At 35.4% G+C, this 24,743-nt stretch overlaps 2 protein-coding genes across 2 annotated transcripts; both read left to right on the plus strand.

Annotated features, from left to right (window-relative positions):
- Positions 1–654: 654 nt before the first annotated feature.
- On the plus strand, positions 655–2,164 carry LOC135621901 (transcription factor WRKY19-like). The gene is made up of 3 exons (XM_065123528.1): positions 655–1,009; positions 1,218–1,319; positions 1,408–2,164. The coding sequence occupies exons 1-3, from the start codon at positions 693–695 to the stop codon at positions 1,832–1,834; spliced, it is 846 nt and encodes a 281-aa protein (XP_064979600.1). The 5' UTR covers positions 655–692; the 3' UTR covers positions 1,835–2,164.
- A 20,542-nt stretch (positions 2,165–22,706) lies between these two features.
- On the plus strand, positions 22,707–24,691 carry LOC103973960 (extra-large guanine nucleotide-binding protein 2-like). The gene is made up of 3 exons (XM_009388666.3): positions 22,707–23,159; positions 23,811–23,914; positions 24,291–24,691. The coding sequence occupies exons 1-3, from the start codon at positions 22,707–22,709 to the stop codon at positions 24,586–24,588; spliced, it is 855 nt and encodes a 284-aa protein (XP_009386941.2). The 3' UTR covers positions 24,589–24,691.
- Positions 24,692–24,743: the final 52 nt, after the last annotated feature.

The following is a 24,743-nucleotide window of genomic DNA, read 5'->3' on the forward strand; positions in this document are numbered from 1 at the left end:
TTTATAAATGGTTGATGATTATCAGACAAATTTCCTTTTGAGAAAAAACCTACTTCTATTTTCTTGATAATTCAAAAATATATATAGATAGTTAGGTGGACAATTTATGTGTTAATTTCTTTTTTTTATTTAGGGATTCATAAAGTTAATATTCTTGCAGATTTCATATAGCATCAAAGGAAATTGACCCAAATAATTTCTCAAGGTGGGAGATCCTCCCTATCATCATGAACAAAGAACTCTCACTTGGTGAGCAATTATTGGCTGCATTAGCTTAATGTTACCAACTTGGATTGATGGGGATACACGTTAATGCATCACATGTGCCACATTTAACTTCTATTCTAACCTTGGTTAATTAGCCACTTCCCTAAGCATTACCTTAATTAACCTCTCTCTTCCACCCCCGCATGTCCTAACCATCTCCAACTTGCACTTATCTTTAAGCTTTGGCTTCCTTGTGCCACAAAGTATAGAGGAGAGCCAATCCGCGTGCAGTAGAGGCACTGACGTCGGCCACATTCCGTCACCTACATGACCACAGTACACATCTTTTGTCCTCTACCACGTTGCTACCTTCGATGCATGTTCTCCATGCGAGCAAAGTCCCCATATTATCCCCGCTCCCGATGCAACTATATATCACACCCTCGGAAGCCAGAGAAGACTATACCAAGAGAGGAAGAAGATTCATGGATCGGAAGCTGTTGGCCAGCGACCGTACGGTGGTCGAGGTGATGTCGAGGATTCGCAAGTCCGCCGTGCAGCTCGGTGTCCTGCTACGGGAAGAAGTTGCCGGAGATTCCACGGTGGGAGTCGTCTTTGCGGAGCTCACCAGCTCGATCTCTCGGGTCTTCGATGTGTTGGAGTCCATGGAGACGGTGGAGGGCGGTCAGCGTCTCGACGCTGGACTTCTCTCTCCTCCTCCTCCTCATCATCATCATCAGATATCAACCAAGAAGAGGAAGAACTACCCAGCGACAGATCGCCGAGGAGGTTGCCGGAGAAGGTGATCACAACTTCTGAGGTTTCTTTGTTCGAGTAGTTTCGGTGACATGCTTGATGAGAACAATACGGTTTCCTGAGTCACCGAGACTCAATGTATTTCTGTTGACCTTCCACATGAGTAATCTTTTCTGTGGATTCAGCCAGCCATGTATGAAGTTCTTATAGTTCTAGTTGAGTTATGATCTTAGCCTTTTCTTGTCTGACGGCAGATCACATCTACCATCTAAGATCGTGGGATCCAAGACACTGAACGATGGTCAGACATGGAGAAAATATGGGCAGAAAGAGATCCAAAGCTCTAAAAATCCAAGGTATATATATTTCCTCCACATCACATACAACAAAAGGAAGTGTTCTGCGGAAGTATTTGATGAGTTCAAGATGGAAATGGTGTTGCAGGAGCTACTTCAGATGCACCCACAAGTTCGATCAGGGTTGCATGGCAGTGAGACAGGTGCAGCGTTCGGAGGAGGATCCTTCTACTTACCTGATAACTTACCTGGGGGAGCACACCTGCAGAGATCCAGCCATGGCGCCTCAGCTTTTCTCAACCTCGGACGTCAATAACACCTGCCTGCTTAGCTTTGGAGCAAGCAGGCACCGGGCCGAAAAAGAAGCTCAAGTGCCTGCTTCACCATTTACCTCTCGTAAGCAAGAAAGTGACGAAGAGGGGTTGAGCAATCTGACCACTGCGTGTTCATCGCCGGACTATTTTGTGATACCAGCTGCGGAAAAGCCTGCGGTGATGACTGCCACATCTGGCTTCTTGGCAGACCTTTATTTTGAGGATGTCTTTGGCTTCGATCATGACGGATTCCTCTCGTGAGTTGTGGACTGTTTTATCTCTTGCTCTGCTTCTAAACCAGGAAGAACAAGCAGTAGGAAATGAGGTCAGAGGAATAGTGAAGGCTTGAAAGATGGATGAAGCATGAGCGGAACATTCAAAAGGTTGCAGCTTTGGCTTACTTACAGTGGCAGAAAGATACTCTCAGCATTGCTGACCATGTGTGTTGTACTTGCGATGAGGCACCTGTAGATCCATGTAAATGAAATCATAAAGCTGCAGCTTTTGCATCTGTCAAATCTTACTGTAGTTATCTCGTCTTGTACCTCTGATTTCCTTCTAAAGCAAAAAAAAAAAAAAAAAGGTATGTGATGCTGCTTGGTCAGTGATTGGCAAGGAATTTACTTGGGACTCTGGAAAGTGTGCATTATATATAGCTATTTTGTAACTCCAGAAATTTAAGAGAAGGTTGCAGCTTTGGCTCATCTGCATAGAAAGAAGATACGACTGCAGACCATGCGTTTGTACTTGTTGTGAAGCACCTATAGATTCATGTAACCGAAATCATAATCTGTCATATCTCACTCTGGATTCCTGTGGGTTCTACTGGAAGTTGTCTCTTCTTGAATTCTCATTTCTTCCTTTAAAAATATGGTGCATGATCTGCTGATTAGTCTGTAGCAACCTGTGACTGGCCAGGAATTTACTTGGCCTTTGATAAGTCTCAGACAAGGCACTATTATTTTTTGAAGTATTTTGTAACTCCAGTAATGTTTATCCAGAGAGATGATGTGAAGATATATATATATATATATATCTCTGCTAGAATTCATATATATGAATTCCAAGTTGACTAAAACAAATGATGTCTTGTCTGTGTGTCATGCATGCAATGTTAGGTGTGACTTGAATTCTACTTGCACCACAAGAAATCTGGAGAGAAGCAGTTGCAAAGGAAAATAACTAGCTTCAGAAAGTCTTTGTTCCTTCAACCTGATAGTGATCGAGGGGTACCACTGAGAGTTGAATGGCTTTGAATTCCGTAAGGTATATAATTATTCCTCTTTTTCTTTCTTTTTTTGAATAAAATTTATTTTATTTTATTTAGGAAGTGTTTTGTTGTCTTGCTATATCGGAAAGTAGTTGTTATACAAAAAAAATTAATTATGACTAATAATTAAAATACTAAAATACTAATTTAATGGCATGACTCACATTTATTCACATAATATATTGGTTTGATGATAGTGTATCAAATTCGGTCATCAAATATCGAGGGCTCAGTGACCTCATTTGGCAAATATTTAAGAATGATCCTACTATCATTACTTAATATATCAAATTCAACTTGACTTAGGAACCCAACATCCAAGCATTTAGGAAGCATTTCAGATTGTAAGTTCCCTCGGAAAATATACAGGTTTTCTTGCAAACAATCAAATGCTTCCTCGACGAGTCTTCTTCCCAAGCTTATCCGAATATCTTGGGAGGCCATGAACTTGGTGCAAAAGTCCATGCCGACTGACATTATGTCCTTATGCTCGGAAGATTGCCAAAGAAATCCTTGAATGACAAGGAAAAGGCAGCACAGCATGGAGTATAGCAAGAACGAGGCAACATCATTAAAATAAACCAGTCGTCTGATTAAAGAATGCATGCGTCTGCCGTAATACCGTGTCTCCAAGATGTTATCTTGCAACATCACTTGTCAGATCTCGTTGTGATGTGCACTGACTTTTCGACACTCATCACCATGCCCAGATCTAAGGAACAAAAAATATAATGATCCAATCCAACAGATATCATGTTTTCCTGGGTCCCACAGACGCTCATCCATGCATTGACTCCATAAATGATCACTAAAGGTGATGCATCAACAGCAGTCGAGGGGACCCTCCTAATGTTCTTGCTTCCCTCATGCACTTACGCTGTGGCTGATCTCATGGACGAACCTTGTAATACCTTTGAAACATCTTAGACCAAACCCCTGGATTTAGGCCTAGTTTTCAGTAGATTAGTGTTGGAGTCCTTTTCTTGGATGGACTCCTCCTTGTTAAAGAATATATACATGCAATGAACTTGAAGAGTATGATCCATTCAATTCCTCCAAGAGCCAATGTAGACATAAGTGTGTGAACATGTAGATGATTTTTTGGAGAAAAAGGACTTCTTTATGTGCACATGCTGTTGACCAAGAAGTAATCATACTTGTTAGAAAACTGAAAACTTTGATTTCTGACTTGGAGGGAAGCAAGATGTCAACAAGAAAAGCCCAATTTCTCCTATTTGTCTGTGTTGGATTGATAGCTATTGGTCATTTGTATAATGAGGAGCAAAATGTGGAAAGAAGCTTTTAACGAAGTGAGTAGGTGATGATATTTGCTTTGAGAATAATGGAATACCACTGATCCTATACCCATTAAACTCACATTATTTCAATCCCAAGAATAAACAAGAGAATTTTCTTTAGTCAGCTTTTCCCTTTTAAACCTATTAGATTAGAAAAACGTGTTAATATTTTCAACATCATCTACATGACTCTAGTCATGAACAAGATATCATCAAATAAGTGAATTTTGTAGTCATCTCTTTAAATTTAAATTTAAAATTAAAATTGTTGTAGTTAATCATTGGAAATCCAAATTATCATTTGGTTGATAATTAAATATTTAACTGATATTAATATTCTTTAAAAATTCTTGTGATCACACAAATGTTAAAGGCCTTTTTAGATAGTTCATAGTTTTCTATATATATTTTGCAATATAATCAATATTTTTTTAAAATTCTTTTCATTATGTATAATAATATATAAATCAATAAATGTCTAAAAAGTAAATATAATGTTAATATTTAAATAGACATATTATTATTATATAAGATTTAATCCCGCATTGAAATTAAAAAATAACTTTAATAATTTACTATTATTAACTTGGGCCTAATTGTATTAGATCAATGGTTGATTTAGTTGTCCCAACCACAAAAAATGATTGATAGTTTTATTTTTCAAATACATGATTCAATTTATATTTGTCTAATATCATATATGTAGTAGTAGAAGTAGGTCTGATAGTCCTAAAAAAAATTATAAGATATTATTAACCCTATTATGAACTAGGATCCAATATTCTTTAAACATTAGGAATCAAGCAAACTTTTTTAAGCATTAGGATCCAACATTCAGTTGAAGAATAATTTTTTTTTTTTTTTATATATCCAAAAAAATTCATACTTAGGAGATAACAATGTATCTATCACGGTTAAAAGCTCAAAACTATATGTGACAATGCTTGGATTCCAACACCTCTCAAGGCTTATTTGGCATACACTTCTAACATTATGTTATATCTACGGTTTCGGGCTGCGGCTTCTCATAATCTTAAAGCCCATTGTTATGTCCTCTTATTTTTTTCTTTTATTAAACAAGAAAAAAGTGTGAAAAGTACTCTCCAAAACATATATATATATATATATATATATATATATATATATATATATATATATATATATATATTGTAATCATCGATAATTTATCTGTTAACGTAAATTAATTACTATAAATGATGTATTGTTTTATTATTAACTTATATATTTACGTATTATAGTTAAGGAAATGATTAAATTTGATTTCCTTAATCATTTGAAATTACACTAATCAATTAATAATATTAAATTATTAGTTTGCATTTCATTTCATGTGAACTATAAGAAATGAATATTATATTTCTCTCCATGTAAAAAAAATAAAAATAAATTAAAAATAAAAATTAAATTATTACTTATCTTTTGAGGAGATTTCATCTTCTCTTATATAAAGGGGACTACTCTTCCTTTATTCCTCACCAAGCCTAAGAATAGGAGGATTGAGGAAAAGACTTCCGACTTCCCGAGGAGAGGTAGTATCCTTTCTTTTTAACTAGTTTTGATTTATATTTTAAAATCTTAATATTGAGATTTTATAAGTTTATGATATGATATTTTAATTTTAAATTTTAATGATTAGTAAATAATGATAATTATTTTGTGATGTTAGAATGATTATTTGATTTATATTGATCTCTTATTTATATTTATTTGATTTTATATTGATTTAATTATTAATGTCATATCCTAGATTTTTTTTTTATATCTTCCCACATATTTAGGCCAAATAGATAAACATCACTATATTCATCATTCATAAATATTTATTATAATTCATTTATTACAATCCATTTATTCATCGAATCATAAATAGAAAAGTAAACATAGTGATGTTAACTTCAAGAATCATCCAAGTGGCTCTACCTAGCGGTAGAGGAAGGTCCGCTCTACATTGGAATCCGATTTAGTATTAGAGGGAGGCTGCTCTGAAAATAAAAAATAAAAAAATTCAACAACGCTGAGTAGGAACCCCAAAAGTTAACTCAAAATGTATACATGATCAAAATTCAATTAATCATCCCATTGACGTATATCAAATACCCGAAGGAGCACTCCCACAACAGCGGATGGAGAGGCTTTATCCTACGGGATGAGTTTGTGTTCGCCCAACAGCGGATGGAGGTAAACTCATATCGCACTCCTAACAGCGAATGGAGTAGTGTCCCACACCCGCCAAAGTGGGGACACGTTCCTCCCAACAGCTGATGGAGGAACTGTCCAACTGCCATGTTTGATTGTAATCACATCAAATATTTAAGTTAGGAATTGATTTTCTTTTCTTACTTGTTATTATAATTTAAGGAAATCTTAATCTACTTCCTTGTTTGTTGATATGAATTAAGGAAATAACTAGTAAGTATTCCAAATATGATGATATCATATTTGTTAGTATATTAAATAAAAATAATTTATATTAAATGAATACGAAAATTAAAATTTATTTCTCTTAATAGAGGCTCACCTCCTCCTATTTAAAGGGAGGGATTTCTCTCCTTCGTTCCTCACCTAGTCGAGCCTAGCAGCGGGAGGAACGAGGAGTTACACCCTGTTGACAAGAGGTAGGTTTCCCTACCTTTCTTAAATTTAAAAGTTTTAGCTTTTATTTTGATTCTTTAAATGTTGAAAGTTTTATAATTTAAAAAATATGTATCAATTCTTTAAATGTCAAAATTTTTACATTAAAGTAATTAGTTAAAGTTTTCATAATATTCTTTGACCCATGATTAAGGTTTTTATTGTAGAGTTAAATATGTTAAAAATATATTTGTTTTATATGATATTTTCTATATTACAGTTTATCTTTAATCTTATCTGGAATAAAATCTTGTTAGATTAGAATATGTTATCTAAAATCCTTTTTAATATTCTTTGATCTGAAATTTAAAATATATTATTCTGAATGATTTAAAATATGACTAGAATATGTTAAAATTTTATATGTGTTGAAAACATGATTTTTATTTGAATTTAGAAGGCTATTCCCTTGTATTAAAACTTATCTCTAAGTCCCTCTTTTAATGTCTTATGATTTCTAGTCAAATTTAGAATGTTATTTCTTTATATTAAAGCTTTTATCCTAATCTATCTTTTAATGCATTATTATGTTTTTATTTATATTGTTAATGGGTATATGCTATGATATAAAATTTGATATTAATTGGAATGAAATTGCTCACAGGTTAGGCCCAACCCACGGGTCAGGCCTTGGCCCGTAGGCTACCCCAGCCTAACCATTATGGGCGATCACATGCGACGCACATGACTAGTCCATGGGCCAGAGCTAGGCTAGTTTTGTGTAACGCATGCTCAATCATGTATAATGCACATGACCAGTAGATGAACTGGCTCAATCTAGCCCAATATTATTTTTAAACTTGAGCCCAAATATTGATTGAACTAAACTAGACTTGATTAGTCTAGATCAATTCATTCCGAATTGATTGACTTATTCAAGTTAGTTTAACCTAAATTGAACTTAATCTAGTCTAAATTATACTAGTCTAGGGTGGTTCCAACCAGTTAAATAAGGATTAGAGATCAGTTCAGTTAGGCTCTAGTAAATGGAGTTCAATTGAATCGATTAAACTAGAGTTCAAGTCAATTGAGAGCTAATTTATATTATTTGATATTGATGATATTTGAAAGAGACGTTTTAAATATGTTATTTCATCCCGAAATGGACATGACCAGTGTGAGATTATATTATTTTCCTGCCGAGAGCAGGTAGGACGATTCCCTTCGGGGATTAGCGGGCCGTCAGACATGATGGCTGTACAGTTTCTCCATCCGCTGTTAGGAGGAATGTGTCTCCACTTTGGCGGGTGTGGGACACCACTCCATCCACTTTTGGGAGTGCGATATAAGTTTACCTCCATCCGCTGTTGGGAGAACACAAACTCATCTCGTAGGATAAAGCCTCTCCATCCGCTATTAGGGGAGTGCTCCTTCGGTATTTGATATACGCCAATGGGATGATTGATTGAATTTTGATCATGTATACATTTTGAGTTAACTTTTGGGGTTCCTACTCAGTGTTCCTGAATTTTCTTTGTTTTTGATTTTCAGAGCAGCCTCCCTCTAGTACTAAATCAGATTCCAGTGAAGAGCGGACCTTCCTCTACCGCTAGGTAGAGCCACTTGATGATTTTTGAAGTTAACATCACTATGTTTACTTTTCTATTTATGACTCGACGAATAAATGGATTGTAATAAATATTTATGAACGATGAATAAAGTGATGTTTATCTATTTGGCCTAAATGTGTGGAAAGATATATATAAAAAAAAAATCCATGATGTGACACTGACGGCCCGCTAATCCCCAAAGGGAATCGCCCTACCTGCTCTCGGCAAGAAAATAATATAATCTCACACTGGTCATGTCCATTTCAAGATGAAATAACATATTTAAAACGTCTCTTTCAAATATCATCAATATCAAATAATATAAATTAGCCCTCAATTGACTTGAACTCTAGTTTAATCGATTCAATTGAACTCGATTTACTAGAGCCTAAATGAATTAATCTCTAATCCTTATTTAACTGGTCTGGAACCACCGTAGACTAGTATAATTTAGACTAGATTAAGTTCAATTTAGGTTAAACTAACTTGAATAAGTCAATCAATTCGGAATCACCCTGAATTGATCTAGACTAATCAAGTCTAGTTTAGTTCAATCAATATTTGGCTCAAGTTCAACAATAATATTGGGTTAGATTGAGCCAGTCCATCTACTGGTCATATGCGTTATATATGATTGAGCATGCATTACACAAAACTGGCCCTGCCCTGGCCCATGGACTAGTCATATGCGTTGCATATGACCGCCCATAATGGTTGGGATGGGGTAGCCTACGGGTCAAGGCCTGACCCGTGGGTTGGGCTTGGCCTGTGAGCAATTTCATTCCAATTAATATCCAATTTCATATCATAGCATATACCCATTAACAATATAAATAAAAACATAATAATGCATTAAAAGATAGATGAGGAGAAAATCTTTAATACAAGGAAATAACATTCTAAATTTGACTAGAAATCATAAGACATTAAAAGAGGGATTGAGAGATAAGTTTTTAATACAAGGAAATAGCCTTCTAAATTCAAATAAAAATCATGTTTTCAACACATATAAAATTTCAACATATTCTAGTCATATTTTAAATCATTCAGAATAATATATTTTAAATTTTAGATGAAAGAATATCAAAAAAGATTTTAGTTAACATATTCTAATCTAACAAGATTTTAATCCAGATAAAATTAAAGATAAACTGTAATACAGGAAATATCATATAAAATAAATATATTTTTAACATATTTAACTCTACAATAAAAACCTTAATCATGGGTCAAAGAATATTATGAAAACTTTATTAATTACTTTAATACAAAAATTTTGACATTTAAAGAATTGATACATATTTTTTAAACTATAAAACTTTCAACATTTAAAGAATCAAAATAAAAGCTAAAACTTTTAAATTTAAGAAAGGTAGGGAAACCTACCTCTTGTCAACAAGGTGTAACTCCTCGTTCCTCCCGTTGTCAAGCTCGACTAGGTGAGGAACGAAGGAGAGAAATCCCTCCCTTTAAATAGGAGGAGGTGAGCCTCTATTAAGGGAGATTCATTTTAATTTTCATATTTATTTAATATAAATTATTTTCATTTAATATACTAACAAATATGATATCATCATATTTGAAATACTTACTAGTTATTTCCTTAATTCATATCAACAAACAAGGAATTAGATTAAGATTTCCTTACATTATAATAACAAGTAAGGAAAGAAAATCAATTCCTAACTTAATATTTGATGTGATTACATTTCTCCCCTCCTATAGGAAATTTGGTCCCCAAATTTCGCTTTCCTTAATAGAATATATGAGGATACTGCTCTCGCATATCTTTTCTTTCCAAGATCTGTGTTGGTTATTCTCTAAAAGTGGTATCATCTCATAGTTGTAGAGGTTGGTAAGATATGACATGTGATGGGTCCCTGATATATCTTCGAAGCATTGACACGTGGAATACATCATGGATGCTAGCTAAAGCCGGAGGCAATGCCAATCTGTATGCCATAGGCCCAACCTTTTGTAAGATCTCAAATGGGCCAATAAATCTTGGGGCTAACTTACCCCTTTGACCAAACCTTATAACTCCTTTAGTTGGCGACACTTTTAAGAAAACGTGCTCACCAACTTTGAACTCTAGATCTCTTCGCCTTCGATCTGCATAACTTTTCTGATGACTTTGAGCTGTTAATAATCCTTGGAGTATAATTCATATATTATCAGCATCTTTTTGAATTAATTGAGGCCCTAAAAGCTTTCGTTCTCTTACCTCATCCCAATATACAGATGATCTGCACTTTCTTCCATAAAGAGCTTCAAATAGAGCTATGTGTATGCTAGAGTGGTAACTATTATTATAAGAAAACTCAATTAGATGTAAGTGCATATCCCAACTCCCACCAAAGTCCAAAGCACACACTCTTAAGAGATCTTCAAGAGTTTGTATTGTCCTTTCAGATTGACCATCAGTTTGGGGGTGAAAGATTGTACTAAACTTTAACTGCGTGCCCAAAGATTTTTGTAGACTTCCCCAAAATTTAGAGGTGAATCTTGGATCTCTATTTGAGATAATGCTAATTGACACCCCATGATATCAAATAATTTCCTTAATATATAAGCTTGCTAGTTTATCCAATGAATACTTCTTGTTAATAGGAAGGAAGTGAGCAGATTTAGTAAGTCTGTCTACTATTACCCAAATTCCGTCATATCCTTTCACAGTCTTGGGTAATCCTGTCACAAAATCCATAGTGACTTGCTCACACTTCCATTCAGGAATCAAAATCCTTTGTAACTTTCCCGCAGGTACTCGATGTTCTATCTTCACGTGTTGACATATCGGACATTTAGAAACAAACTCTGCTATATCTCTCTTCATACCACGCCACCAATAGTTTTGGCGTAAATCTCGATACATCTTAGTAGTCCCGGGATGGATGTTAAGTTTTGATCTATGTGCCTCCTCCAATAATTGCATCTTTACTGGATGGTTTTCGGGAACACAAAGTCGATCATGGAATGTAATAGAACCATCTTCCGCTTGGAGGAATTCAGGTCTAGAACCTTGAGCTATTTCCTTAAATATCATTTGAAGATATGTATCTTCCTTTTGACCTTCTTTAACCTTTTCCACCAAAAATGATTGTGTCATCAAACACACAAGAAAACCTTTATTTGTTTCCGATAAAAGTTTAAGTTTTAAGTCTGCTAACTTCGTCATCATAGAATTCCTTTGAATATTCATATAGGCTATAAGACTATAGATATTTCTGCTTAAGGCATCAGCAACTACATTAGCTTTCCCAGGATGGTAGTTGATATTAAAATCATAATCCTTTAGAAAGTCCAACCACCTTCTCTGTCTCATATTTAAATATTTCTGTGTGAAAATATATTTGAGACTCTTATGATCTGTGAAGATTTCGAAAGTCTGTTCATAGAGATAATGCCTCCAAATTTTCAGTGTAAAAATGATAGCTGCTAGCTCTAAGTCATGAGTAGGATAATTCTTTTCACGAGGCTTTAATTGCCTCGATGCATAAGCAACTACCCTCTCGTTTTGTATTAGAACGCAACCAAGCCCTTGTAGTGAGGCATCACTATGCACTACAAAACCTTCTCCCCCCGAAGGAATCACCAAGATAGGAGCACTGGTTAATTTCTTCTTCAATTCTTGAAAACTTTGTTGACATTTATCATCCTACATGAATTTTATATTCTTTTGTGTCAACTTGGTCAATGGTGCTGCTATTTTTGAAAAGCCTTCTACGAATCTTCTATAGTATCCAATCAAACCCAAGAAGCTTCTAATCTCTAAAACATTAGAAGGCTGCTTCTATTTTATCATAGCTTCAATCTTGTGAGGGTCAACAGATATACCAGCACTCGAAATTACATGACCGAGAAACAAAATTTCATTGAGCCAGAAGTTGCACTTGCTTAACTTGGCATATAGTTTCTCTTGCCTTAAGACTTCCAGAACTGTTTTTAGATGGTGTTCATGCTCTGCTATGCTTTTAGAGTAGATTAAGATATCATCAATGAACACAATTACAAATTTATCAAGATAAGGGTGGAACACCCTATTCATGAGGTCCATGAAGGCAGCTGATGCATTTGTGAGTCCAAAAGGCATTACTAAGAATTCATAATGACCATATCTTGTTCTAAAGGCAGTTTTCTGTATGTCTCCTTCCCTTATCTTCAGTTGATGATACCCAGATCTCAAATCAATCTTTGAGTATACTTGAGTACCTTGAAGTTGATCAAACAGGTCATCTATTCGGGGAAGAGGATATTTATTCTTTATGGTCACTTGGTTGAGCTATCTATAATCGATGTATAGTCGCATAGATCCATCTTTCTTCTTCACAAATAGGATAGGGGCATCCCATGGTGATACACTAGGTCGAATAAAACCCTTGTCCAAAAGCTCTTGGATCTGTTTCTTTAACTCCTCCAACTCAATTGGCGCTATTCTATACTGAGGTTTAGAAATAGGTCCAGTACCAGGTAGAAGATCGATTATAAATTCAATCTGTCTATTTGGTGGTAGTGCAAGTAGATCTTCAGGAAAAACATCTGAAAAATCCCATACAATGGGGATGTCCTTTAATACTAGCTTCTTAGATTCTCCTCTAGAAATAAATGCCAAGTATCCTTGACATCCTTTGAGTAATAGTTGGGTAGCACTCAAAGCTGAAATAATAGAAGGGAACTTTTCTTGAATCCCAATGAACTTGAAACGTGGTTGATCGGGAGGTGAGAAAGTAACAGTCTTCCGAAAACAATCGATACTTGCATGGTATGCTGAAAGTCAGTCCATACCCAAGATAGCATCGAAATCTTGAAATTCTAGTAGAATAAGATATACTAGCAAATCGTGACTTTCAATAGTAATAACACAGTTTCTATATATCTGATCAACTATCAAAAAGTTTTCAACTGGTGTTACTACCATTAATGCATTATTCATTGTCTTACGATTCTTATGCAGTTTCATAGCAAAATAGGGTGATATAAAAGAATGTGTAGAACTAGAATCAATAAGCACATATGCTGGCATACCACAGAGTGTGATGATACCTTTAATAATAGATCCCGAGGCTTCAGCATCTTGATGAGTCAGGACGTAGACTCTTGCATGTCCTTCCTCTCTGGGTCGTAGCTATTGTTGTCCAGTTGTTTGGGGTGGAGCTCAGCGTTGATGTTGCTTCCGTGGGCAATCCTTCGACATGTGCCCCGGTTCTTGACAATAAAAACATACGCGTTGTCCCATGGGGCATGAGGTAGAAACATGATCTGTCTTCCCACAGAAATAACATCTTATAACAACTTGATTGCTAGAAGCTCCTGCTTGTTGATACCCAAACTGTTTGCCTTTTCCTTTCTTTGAGGGTCCAGAATGCGATCTCCCATACGTAAATGGTGTAGCACTAAAAGGTCACTTTCGATCCTTTGCTTGTTGTAATTCATTATCCAATTTCTCTACCACCAAAGCTCGATTTAACACTTCAGCATATGTTGGTAAAATCAGTACTGCAACAGACTTTCTAATTGATGATCGAAGTCCCATCTCAAAATGACGAGCTCTTTGACTTTCATTAAAAGCAATGTGTGGAGAGAACTAAGCCAACTTAGTAAAATGATGATCATATTTCATTACAGTTCTATTTCCTTGGTGGATGCTAAGGAACTCTTGTTGTTTCTCAAAGCGAACTGAATCAGGAAAGAACTGCTCATAAAATGCATCTTTAAACTGCTCCCATGTTACCACATTACCTCCCGCCTCTAACATCCTCCTTTTTGAGGTTCTTCAGGTGTTTGTCTTCCCTTCTAAAATGAAAGAAGCGAAAGGTACTTTTTTTTAAAAAAATCAGCAACGCTGAGTAGGAACCCCAAAAGTCAACTCAAAATGTATACATGATCAAAATTCAATTAATCATCCCATTGGCGTATATCAAATACCCGAAGGAGCACTCCCCCAACAGCGGATGAAGAGGCTTTATCCTACGGGATGAGTTTGTGTTCTCCCAACAACGGATGGAGGCAAACTCATATTGCACTCCCAACAGCGGATGGAGTGGTGTCCCACACCCGCCAAAGTGGGGACACGTTCCTTCCAACAGCGGATGGAGGAACCGTCCAGCTGCCACGTTTGACGGCCCGCTAATCCTCGAAGAGAATCGCCCTACCTGCTATCGACAGGAAAATAATATAATCTCACACTGGTCATCTCCATTTCGGGATGAAATAACATATTTAAAACGTCTCTTTCAAATTTCATCAATATCAAATAATATAAATTAGCCCTCAATTGACTTGAACTCTAGTTTAATCGATTCAATTGAACTCGATTTACTAGAGCCTAACTGAATTGATCTCTAATCCTTATTTAACTGGTTTGGAACTACCCTAGACTAGTATAATTTAGACTAGATTAAGTTCAATTTAGGTTAAACCAACTTGAATAAGTCAATCAATTCGGAATCACCCTGAATTGATCTAGACTAATCAAGTCTAGTTTAGTTCAATCAATATTTGGCTCAAGTTTAACAATAATATTGGGTTAGATTGAGCTAGTCCATCTACTGGTCATGTGCGTTATACATGATTGAGCATGCATTACACAAAACTGGCTCAGCCCTGGCCCATGGACTAGTCATGTGCGTCGCATGTGATCGCCCATAATGGTTGGGATGGGGTAGCCTACGGGTCAAGGCTTGACCCGTTGGGCTTGGCTTGTGAGCAATTTCATTCCAATTAATATCCAATTTCATATCATAGCATCTACCCATTAACAATATAAATAAAAACATAATAATGCATTAAAAGATAGATGAGGAGAAAAGCTTTAATACAAGGAAATAACATTCTAAATTTGACTAGAAATCATAAGACATTAAAAGAGGGATTGGGAGATAAGTTTTTAATACAAGGAAATAGCCTTCTAAATTCAAATAAAAATCATGTTTTCAACACATATAAAATTTCAACATATTCTAGTTATATTTTAAATCATTCAGAATAACATATTTTAAATTTCAGATCAAAGAATATCAAAAAAAAATTTAGATAACATATTCTAATCTAACAAGATTTTAATCCAGATAAGATTAAAGATAAACTGTAATACAGAAAATATCATATAAAACAAATATATTTTTAACATATTTAACTCTACAATAAAAACCTTAATCATGGGTCAAAGAATATTATTAAAACTTTAACTAATTACTTTAATGTAAAAATTTTGACATTTAAAGAATTGATACATATTTTTCAAACTATAAAACTTTTAATATTTAAAGAATCAAAATAAAAGCTAAAACTTTTAAATTTAAGAAAGGTAGGGAAACCTACCTCTTGTCAACAATGTGTAACTCCTCGTTCCTCCCGCTGTCAAGCTCGACTAGGTGAGGAACGAAGGAGAGAAATCCCTCCCTTTAAATAGGAGGAGGTGAGCCTCTATTAAAGGAGATTCATTTTAATTTTTATATTTATTTAATATAAATTATTTTAATTTAATATACTAACAAATATGATATCATCATATTTGAAATACTTACTAGTTATTTCTTTAATTCATATCAACAAAGAAGTATATTAAGATTTCCTTAAATTATAATAACGAGTAAGGAAAGAAAATCAATTCCTAACTTAAATATTTGATGTGATTACAATTAAAATTCTTATTTTTGGATTAGCATAATAGTTTTAATTTATTTAATTATATATATCTATGTTTTTTAGAAGTATGTGTGAATTTATATAATGTAATTAGTTTTAAATTTAAGATCTTCAATTTAAAGTTTTAATTAATGGATTTGAGTCATTCTTTAATTATTTTAAGTAGAGTTTAATTGGGGTTGACTTGAGTCAGGTTAATCTATTATACCAAATCGACTCAGCCTATGTGATCATGTACGACCTAGCCCATGTAGTCATATACAGTCTAGCCCATGTATCTAGGCATGACCCAGCCCATGTGGCCAGGTAGGAGCCAACCCATGTGACAAGGTACGACCAAATCCATATGACCAGGTATGATCCAGTCCGTGTGGCTATATATGTCCCAACTCATGCGGCTAGGTACGACCCAATCCATATGGTCAAATATGATCTCAACTCATGTGTCTATGTACGACCAACTCGTGAGCCAAGCATGACCTAGTTTAGTGGTAAGGCTTAGCTCAACTTGAATAAGGCTTAGCTTAGTCTATGAAGTTAAGCCTGCCCAACTAAATCAACTCAACCTATCTAGCTCAATTGGTATTAAACATATCGTTGGTATTAAACATATCATTGCTCCTCTATCTAGCCCGTTGTACTTCAACTCAACCTATTACTTGGAACAGACATATGCAACGTATGTGACCCGTCTAAGACTTAGGTGGGTTGGTTCGATTTGGGCTAGTACTATATGACATAGTCCAATTTCTTCTCTCTCTATTGGTTTGAGCTCGTTAATTGATTAAATCAAACAGGTTTGATCGATTAAAGTCAATTTAGGGTGGTTCTAGATTAACTTGACTAGTTCAAACCTACTTAATCTAATCAAGATCAATCAAATCTAGATTAGACCAGTCTAGGTGATTCCAGACTAGTTTTATAAGGATTTGAGGTTGGTTCCATTATATCAGAATCGAATTGAGTTTAGTTTAAGTCAATTGAGCTATTCTAATTAGAGTTTTAGTTGACTGAGGACTATTGAGAGATTAATGTTTCATGCATTTATGATTTGATTAATTTAAAAGCTTTATGTGAAGATGTCATTTGAAAATAATTATTGATTCTTTATTTTCTTAAGTTTATGATATTGATACGATTATGTAGTAGATATGACTGGTAGTTCACATTAGAAGTGCAACATGTGAAAGGAGCTACGGGCCCATCATAGTGTAGAGCCACCAATGAACATAATCTAGCATATTTACATCAAGTATTTGATCATATTGATTTCTTGATACATGTGTGAGTGAATGGATGAGTGTAAATGAATGATCATGAATGTTTATATATCCCTGCCGAGGGCAGGTATGACGATTCTCTTCGGGGATTAGCGGACCATCATATGTGATGGTTAGACGGTACCTCCATCTGCTGTTGGGAGGAACGTGTCCCCACTTGAGCAGATGAGGGATACCACTCCATCCACTGTTGGAAGTGCGATATGGATTTATCTTCATCCGCTATTGGGAGGAATCTATACTATCGAATATGTCTCTCTATCGGCTATAGGGAGAGTGCACCATCGGGTGTGATGTATGTCTTTGTTATCTAGTTATTATGTATGTGTTGTATGTGATTGATACATGATTTTATTTATTATGTAAGAAATTATTATCGTTTTTCTAGTGCATAAGTTTTATGATAAATCAATATATTATTATTATTTTATTAAATTATTGATATTTATTTATATTATATGAATATTGAAGATTATTTTTATGATTTTTTTGGCATTCCTATCCATATGTGTGGTTGCTGATATATTTTATCTTATATTTATTTTCAGAGTAATCTACTACTTTGTAATAGATTTAAAGTTTGGATGGAAGAGACTTATCCTATCAAGAAGATGTGATCAATATTTTAATTAATAAAATATTTATTATTATAAAGATAATGATTTAAATTTAAAAAAATAAAAGAGGAAGTTTATTATGTAAATTATTGATAATAAAATATTAAATTTTTTTTTTTATAAATATGGGATGTGACATAAATTGTTAGTTTGATCCGGAAGGAATATGGATATTTACTCATACTTCAAATTTAAATATTACTAATATCATTTAGAGTTTCAGGATGATAATTAACTGATGAAGATTAATTGTTATAACATATATGCTGATTTTTAAATTTTACATGAATCTATATATGTATCTTAAATTTAAATAGATATGTATAAAAATCATTTAATTTCGATATATATATATATATATATATATATATATATATATATATATATAATTTGACACAAAGAACAGAAAAAAGATAAAAAAAAGTAAGACATTTAAATTCCTCTAACCATCATCATGATATTTGATTGCATCGAAACCTTGTCCATTAAAAACATGTATTTTCAATATTATTATTAATCCCTATTTATAAAAAAATTATTACTTATTTTTATTTTTCAGATTATATTTTTTTTCTTCAATATATAAATATTTATTTTAATTAGGAATTAGCTATGATAAAAAAGATTTCAAATTGCTTCAATATTTGTTTTCTGTTGACACTGCATATTTAATAAATATAAGGGGATTATATATAAAAATATAATATGGTGAGGAATTTATCGGTAATTATACCCAAGCGAAGGGGCCAATATATAAATGATGCTTCCTAGTTGTATCCCCAATTCATCCCTAAAGTCGTGTCGCCCTTCTTTCTCGTCTTCCGCCGATTAGATTTGGGATCGTGAGGAGATGGCGACGGGGTCGGGACTTTTCACGTTCCTGCGGCCGCGCCTCCGCCCCCAGTCGACGGACATCGCCGCTGCCGCCACCTGGGGCGTCGCCGCCGCCACCGGTGCCCTCTGGCTCATCCAGGTACAACGCGGATCCCTTAATCAATCCCTATTCACACCTGTCGATTACAAATCGTAGATCCAAGTCACATTTGCTCCTCTGATTATTTTTTTTCGGATTTCGCTCCTTTCGTATCAATTAAAATCAGATCCTGTATCAAGCCTCGGTGCCTTGGGATCGTGTCTAATGGCGATTCTGTCGTCTTTGATATCTTGGTATTTGACGATTTGGTCATTCGCTGATGGCTTGTTGTTTCTAATTTGGCATTCGTTGTAGACTGCGAAGAAGTATTACATTGCGATTTGTTGTTTTACTCAAATTCTTGTTCTCTTAAATTTCCTCAATTAATGTTTATAATAATTTTGGTTAAGGATGATGAATCTGTGGATATTTTAGGTTCAGTATAACCGTAGCCTGGTGAGGCTTTTGCTTCAAGGGATAAAATGCTAAACTTGTATCTACAATGTATAGTTGGAAAAGCATAGATGTGTTTTTCTGACATCTGATTTACCTTCCTGACAAACATTTGTCTGTGTATGCTTGCCCAGCTTTACATGTGCATTGAAGAAATGGATTCGGTCACTTGGAATTAGAACATGAACTTATTTGATCCCTAAACATAGAGTATTCCGCTGCTTGTTTTATAGGTCGTTAGTTTCTTCAGTTTGTACTTTGTACATTAGGTCGGTTGGATGCTTCCTTTCAAACCCTCATTCAATCTATGACTATTGTCCCGTGAGTCATCCTAAGATCATGAAATTAGTTTCCTATAGTAGGACTCAAATAGAAAAGGATTGTTGGAGGTTTCTGCATTATACTTCTGAGGGAATCATGGATAGAGAATGCCAACATATCTATATTGTGGTCTTCCTGGATTCAGTTGCTGGTGAAACATGGTCAAATGGAACAAAGTACTAATTGGAAAGATCACCTCAAAACAGTTGCTGCGATATGGTTAACTGCAGCAATGATAGTAATTGGTGTAGTCAAGAACATGATTCAAACCTAATCTAACCTGTTAAGGGAACCCATTGAGCCATCCAAGCATAGTGTATCTCAGTCGTAAGGTTTTACCTAACTGGCATCTGCAGATAGTTTTGTAAGCTATTTGAACCCACCCACATCGTCAGGGATTGAAATTACAGTCAGGGCTTATCTATTTTGGTCAAAATTAATCAAATTTGGCGGGCCATTGAGTTTTGGGATTTGGTAAAAACTTCCACTAGTTTTGAATAGTATCATATGGTATTATCCACTTTCAGGTTTCAAAAATTTTGATCCATTGTCAGAATTGGTTTCAATAGTTCAATCTGATTGACTAGTTACAGTTTAAACTAATGATTACACAGTTAGAAGTTAGTTTACTAGACATCAAGGGACTAAGAGATATTTTTAACACTTATTTAGTATTTGTGGGACCAAAACAAATACTTTCATTTCCATCTACTTCTTGGATTTCCTTAATTGAATCATATTCTTTGATCTTTTTGTTTTACTGGAGACATTATTGCTGAGCCTTTCTGGTAAAATTGAAATTTTGTCAGATTTTTTCTTGAATTCATTCTTGTATCCTTGTTAAACAGGGTTACATAAGTGTGTGACCATCATTTACGTGTATCCATTTCCATATTTTCTTACTTTTTAAACATACTTAAGGTGTAAACTATCTGATAATATGAAGATGAAGAGGTCGTTTAATTTTTTTGTCAGAGTATATGCTATATTCTCTCGATTTTTGGGTGTTGGTGATGAGCATTAGGGCAACAACTTAGAAACTATACTAAATAACTTATCAGCCTAGTACACACTAGGGATCCAAAAGTGACTGGGAAAAGGTAATCCAATATGTGATGCTTGCTCCAACATCTAGAGTATAGAAAAGGGTCAACATGTGGCATTCCCCTATGATTTGTAACTCTTTATTTTTGGCAATCTTTATAAATTTCTCACTTAACGTGTGTTGCAATCGAGCCTCTAGTATTTAAAGTGGGACCCTTGGAGGGATACTACACAAGAACAAATTTGCTAGCATGCTAGACCCAAGGACATTCATCGTTTTTGCTTTGTGAGATATCGGACATGTTGTGTTTTTTGTGTTCTTGCTTCACTTATATTTTTCTAAAAGGATTTTTTTCACATATTTTTTATTATTGTTGATGAAAATTGTTATTTGATAATGATTATAAAATATTTTTGCAGCCTTTTGATTGGTTGAAGAAGCAGTTTTTGGAAAAGCCTGAGCCAGAGAAGTGAATTTTGTCTTGCTGTGTGGAACAGAAGCTTGCGATTAACTTGCGGCTCTAATATGGAGCAAATCAAAGTTTTATCTAAAATAAAGATGCATCTCTTTCATTTCTTCCATGATTGTTAGGATGTAGAACCTGTGTTGCAATTGGATCCTATAATGGGAAACTGTGGGCAGTGCTGTCTATTTTGACAGATGACTCGTTTATGAGTTCTCTGCGCCTGGGTCACAGGTGGTAGTCTGGTGTTTGGTCCAAATAACATCCGATTGACATGTGAACATGAACAATTTTATCTTTTGTTTGAAAATTGATTATCATTTTGCATTTGTCCAAAGTTGCAGTAAGTGATTCAACATTTGTCTCAGGTTTACTTGATGAAATTATTTGCAGGATATGATTGGCAATGTAGTTCTTCTATTGTCTTTAAGCAATTTGAAGCATAACATCCGCAAATGGCTAATGATGCTTCAGTTTGGTACCGTGTGATGCAGGATTTTAACAACACCCGTTGGATACCATACTGTTTGTTACTAGTGATGTATGATTGCATAGTGAAAATTTCATTTATCGTGATCAAATGCATCAACCATTGATTCCTTTGTTTCCATTTCTTGTTTGAGGAAAGAAATAATGCAGTGTTAAACACTTCAGATTTTAAGCATACATGCGGACAAAATGGCTAGTTGCACCCTCTCGATAAAATGAAAATTATACCAGAGAGAGTCTTTAATCACTTTGCCTTAATAAAGAATATGTAGAGACAGTATGTCAAAAAGATTAACAAGAATATTATTTTATTTTTCTTACTAATTTTTTTACATTAAATAACATATGATCTTGAAAAACTGATCTATCACTTTGTGTAATAATATATTAACCAATTTAGATATTTTCATTTTAATAGAGCCTTGCCTAATCTTTTAAATAAAGATATTATTTTCTTAATTAAATATAAAGTGAAGCTATGTTGCTTTTCAAAAATATGTAAGTAAAATGATCCTATGGAGCTACCACCTACTCCTCCATGGATGGGATCAAATAAACAAACAAAAACCATTACAGCTACACAGCTTGTATTTTACTAAGGCCTGGCCGGCTGAAATCTTGAATGAAAAATGTCGTTGACCCGTCGGAAGTTGCATGCAATTTCACGTAAAAACTTTCTTTAAAATTTAGATCTGAATCGATTAGTCAATTTGGGTCGCACCAATTAATAAATTATCTACGAAATTTATATATTATGACTGCTTTTTGTATAACCTTTTCATTCACTTGGCAATATCAACATCAGAAATACTTCGGGATTGATGACAAGATTGTATCTTTCTACAACATTTTCATTGATTCATGAACTGAGTCATCCAATCATTTCCACCCTAAGATACTTCCAAGCTTCTCCAATAATAATAATAATAATAAGCTTCTCTAACGTATACATATGTATGACATGATCTTCTACACACATTAGAATACTAGACGGCAACGCGGTCTCCGTAACTTTCGCTTCACATATATTCATGTAGAACTTGGAAGAATCAGCAAGTTTCCTTGTCGTCTTCCTCGCCTCCTCCTACTTCTTATTACGCCCCCCCCATGGCTTCTTCCACGCATAGCTCCTCTCTCTATGGGAGACAAGACGACCCTCGCGAGGGCGAGGCAAGAGCTGGAGAATCTTTACCTCGGAGTACCGGACGACTCCGTCGACCTCAGTTTCAAGGACCTCACCAGCTTCCAAGCCACCATGTCGCCGATCCACGAGGAACCAAAGGCGGCGGTGACCAAGTCGCCGAGTCTCGACTTCGCCAAGGGCCTGCGGGGAACGAAGAGCGGCAGCGACAGCGCGGCGGAGCATGAGCTGCGCCGGGAACGCCTCGCGCGTGGCAGCTTCATGACGAGGAACGGCATTAGCTCTGCTGCTGTGATGGCTGGGACCGGTCAAGCTGACGCTGTTAGTGTAGTGAGCATGGCGAGTGCAGTGGGAGGAGAGACAGGGAGAAGAAGGCGCCCCGGCATTCCTCACTCAAATATTTGTACTCTGTGCAGCGTCTACATCTACGTGTTCCGGCATCGGTGCTTGGTGAGGATTAATGGCGTCCTTCTGCGTGCACTTCTTCCATTTATTCCTCCATATTATATATATATATATATATATATATATATATATATAAGTTTGCTGTTTAACACTGACTCTAGTGAACTGAGGTGATGATATTGTTAGAGATAAGACAGATTTTTCTTCACTTAAATCAAAATAACTTTATAAGTTTATCTTAATCAGATTTCTTTGGTTTTCTCAATGCATAGTCTGGATAAGATTTAAATAAAAAAATAGATTATGATATTCTCTTAATTGTTTTTGCATCACTGTCATTGCATCTATAAAAGATTAATCAATAAATGAGACGATATATTGATTATAGAAGGTCCCATTGAGGAGAAAAAAAAAACTGAAATCATAACTATTTTTCTGTCATTTGAACCATTAAAGGTCCAAATTAGAATTCTAAGCCATGCAATCTAGAAGCACTGAGATTTCTAATCATGTCTTCCAAATTTCTGATTCTGTATTTGGAGTAGATATGGCTGAGCATCGACTCTCCCAGATGAATTAATTTAGTAGAGGAAAGAACTAAATAGCCATGTTTGACAAGGATAAGGTTCTTCTTCTTCTCCTCCTCCGTATGTTTAATGGCAGAAGCGTGTGTCAGAGACCTTTTGCTTTTTGCAGGTTTGTGGAAGAGTGTATTGCAGGGACTGTGTCGGCATTGGGATGGGAGACATGTCTGAAGGAAGGAAATGTGTGGAGTGCCTCGGAAGAAGATTCAGCCAAAGGTTAATAAATCTGTTTGGATTTGAGAAAGAAAACTCCAAAAATTTTCTATTCAAGTTTGAATTTTGATGAATTAATTGACCACTCGATCATCTTATTTGGTTTAATGGATGATTTAATATTGCAATCATTTGGACCATTAAATTATTAATTCATTTTTTTTATCAAAATTAAAGTAGAATTGCTTCAACACTATCTAACTTTAGCTCATGAAGATCTCATCAGTATGACCCTAAAGCATTCAAGCTAATGAGATCCTTGTGCTGCTGCTTTCTTCCTCTCCTCTCATCTTTACTGTAATGCTTCAGCTACACTGCAGCATCTTGCTCACGGAGATGATCTACTTCAGCCCGTGTCTTTGTCTGTAAACTTGGACAGGTACATCAAGAGGGCAGGGCATGCATGGTGTTGCTGGCGATACCCGAGCAGAGTGAAGCTCCAAGAGCTCAAGTGGGCGGAGAAGGGGCCGAGGAGGAGCGGCGAGAGGCGATATCGGAGCCAGGCGGTGTCGGCGGTGGGCCCGAGACTACTGCACGCGTCGAGATCAGGAAGCCCTTCTGTGGCCGCGACGCCGAGGCCGCCAGCTGCTGCTACTCCCGGCCGCTTCGGCATCAGCCATGACTCCTCCGTTGTGAGCTTCATGCGCTCACCCAGTCCTCATGGGTTTCCCCTTTGATGGCAGGAGAACTCAAAGCGTCATGGAGGTTGAGGTCTCAGATCTGTTGTTGACTTGTCTTGTGCATCACATTGATTCTTTCGCGCAACATGATATCGTGCATTTGTTCTACTAAGAGTGCGGTAAAAATAGTATTAAATTAAAATTGTTTCAAG

The sequence above is a fragment of the Musa acuminata genome, chromosome BXJ2-9, assembly GCF_036884655.1.
Source record: "Musa acuminata AAA Group cultivar baxijiao chromosome BXJ2-9, Cavendish_Baxijiao_AAA, whole genome shotgun sequence".
NCBI classification, from domain to species: Eukaryota; Viridiplantae; Streptophyta; class Magnoliopsida; order Zingiberales; family Musaceae; genus Musa; species Musa acuminata.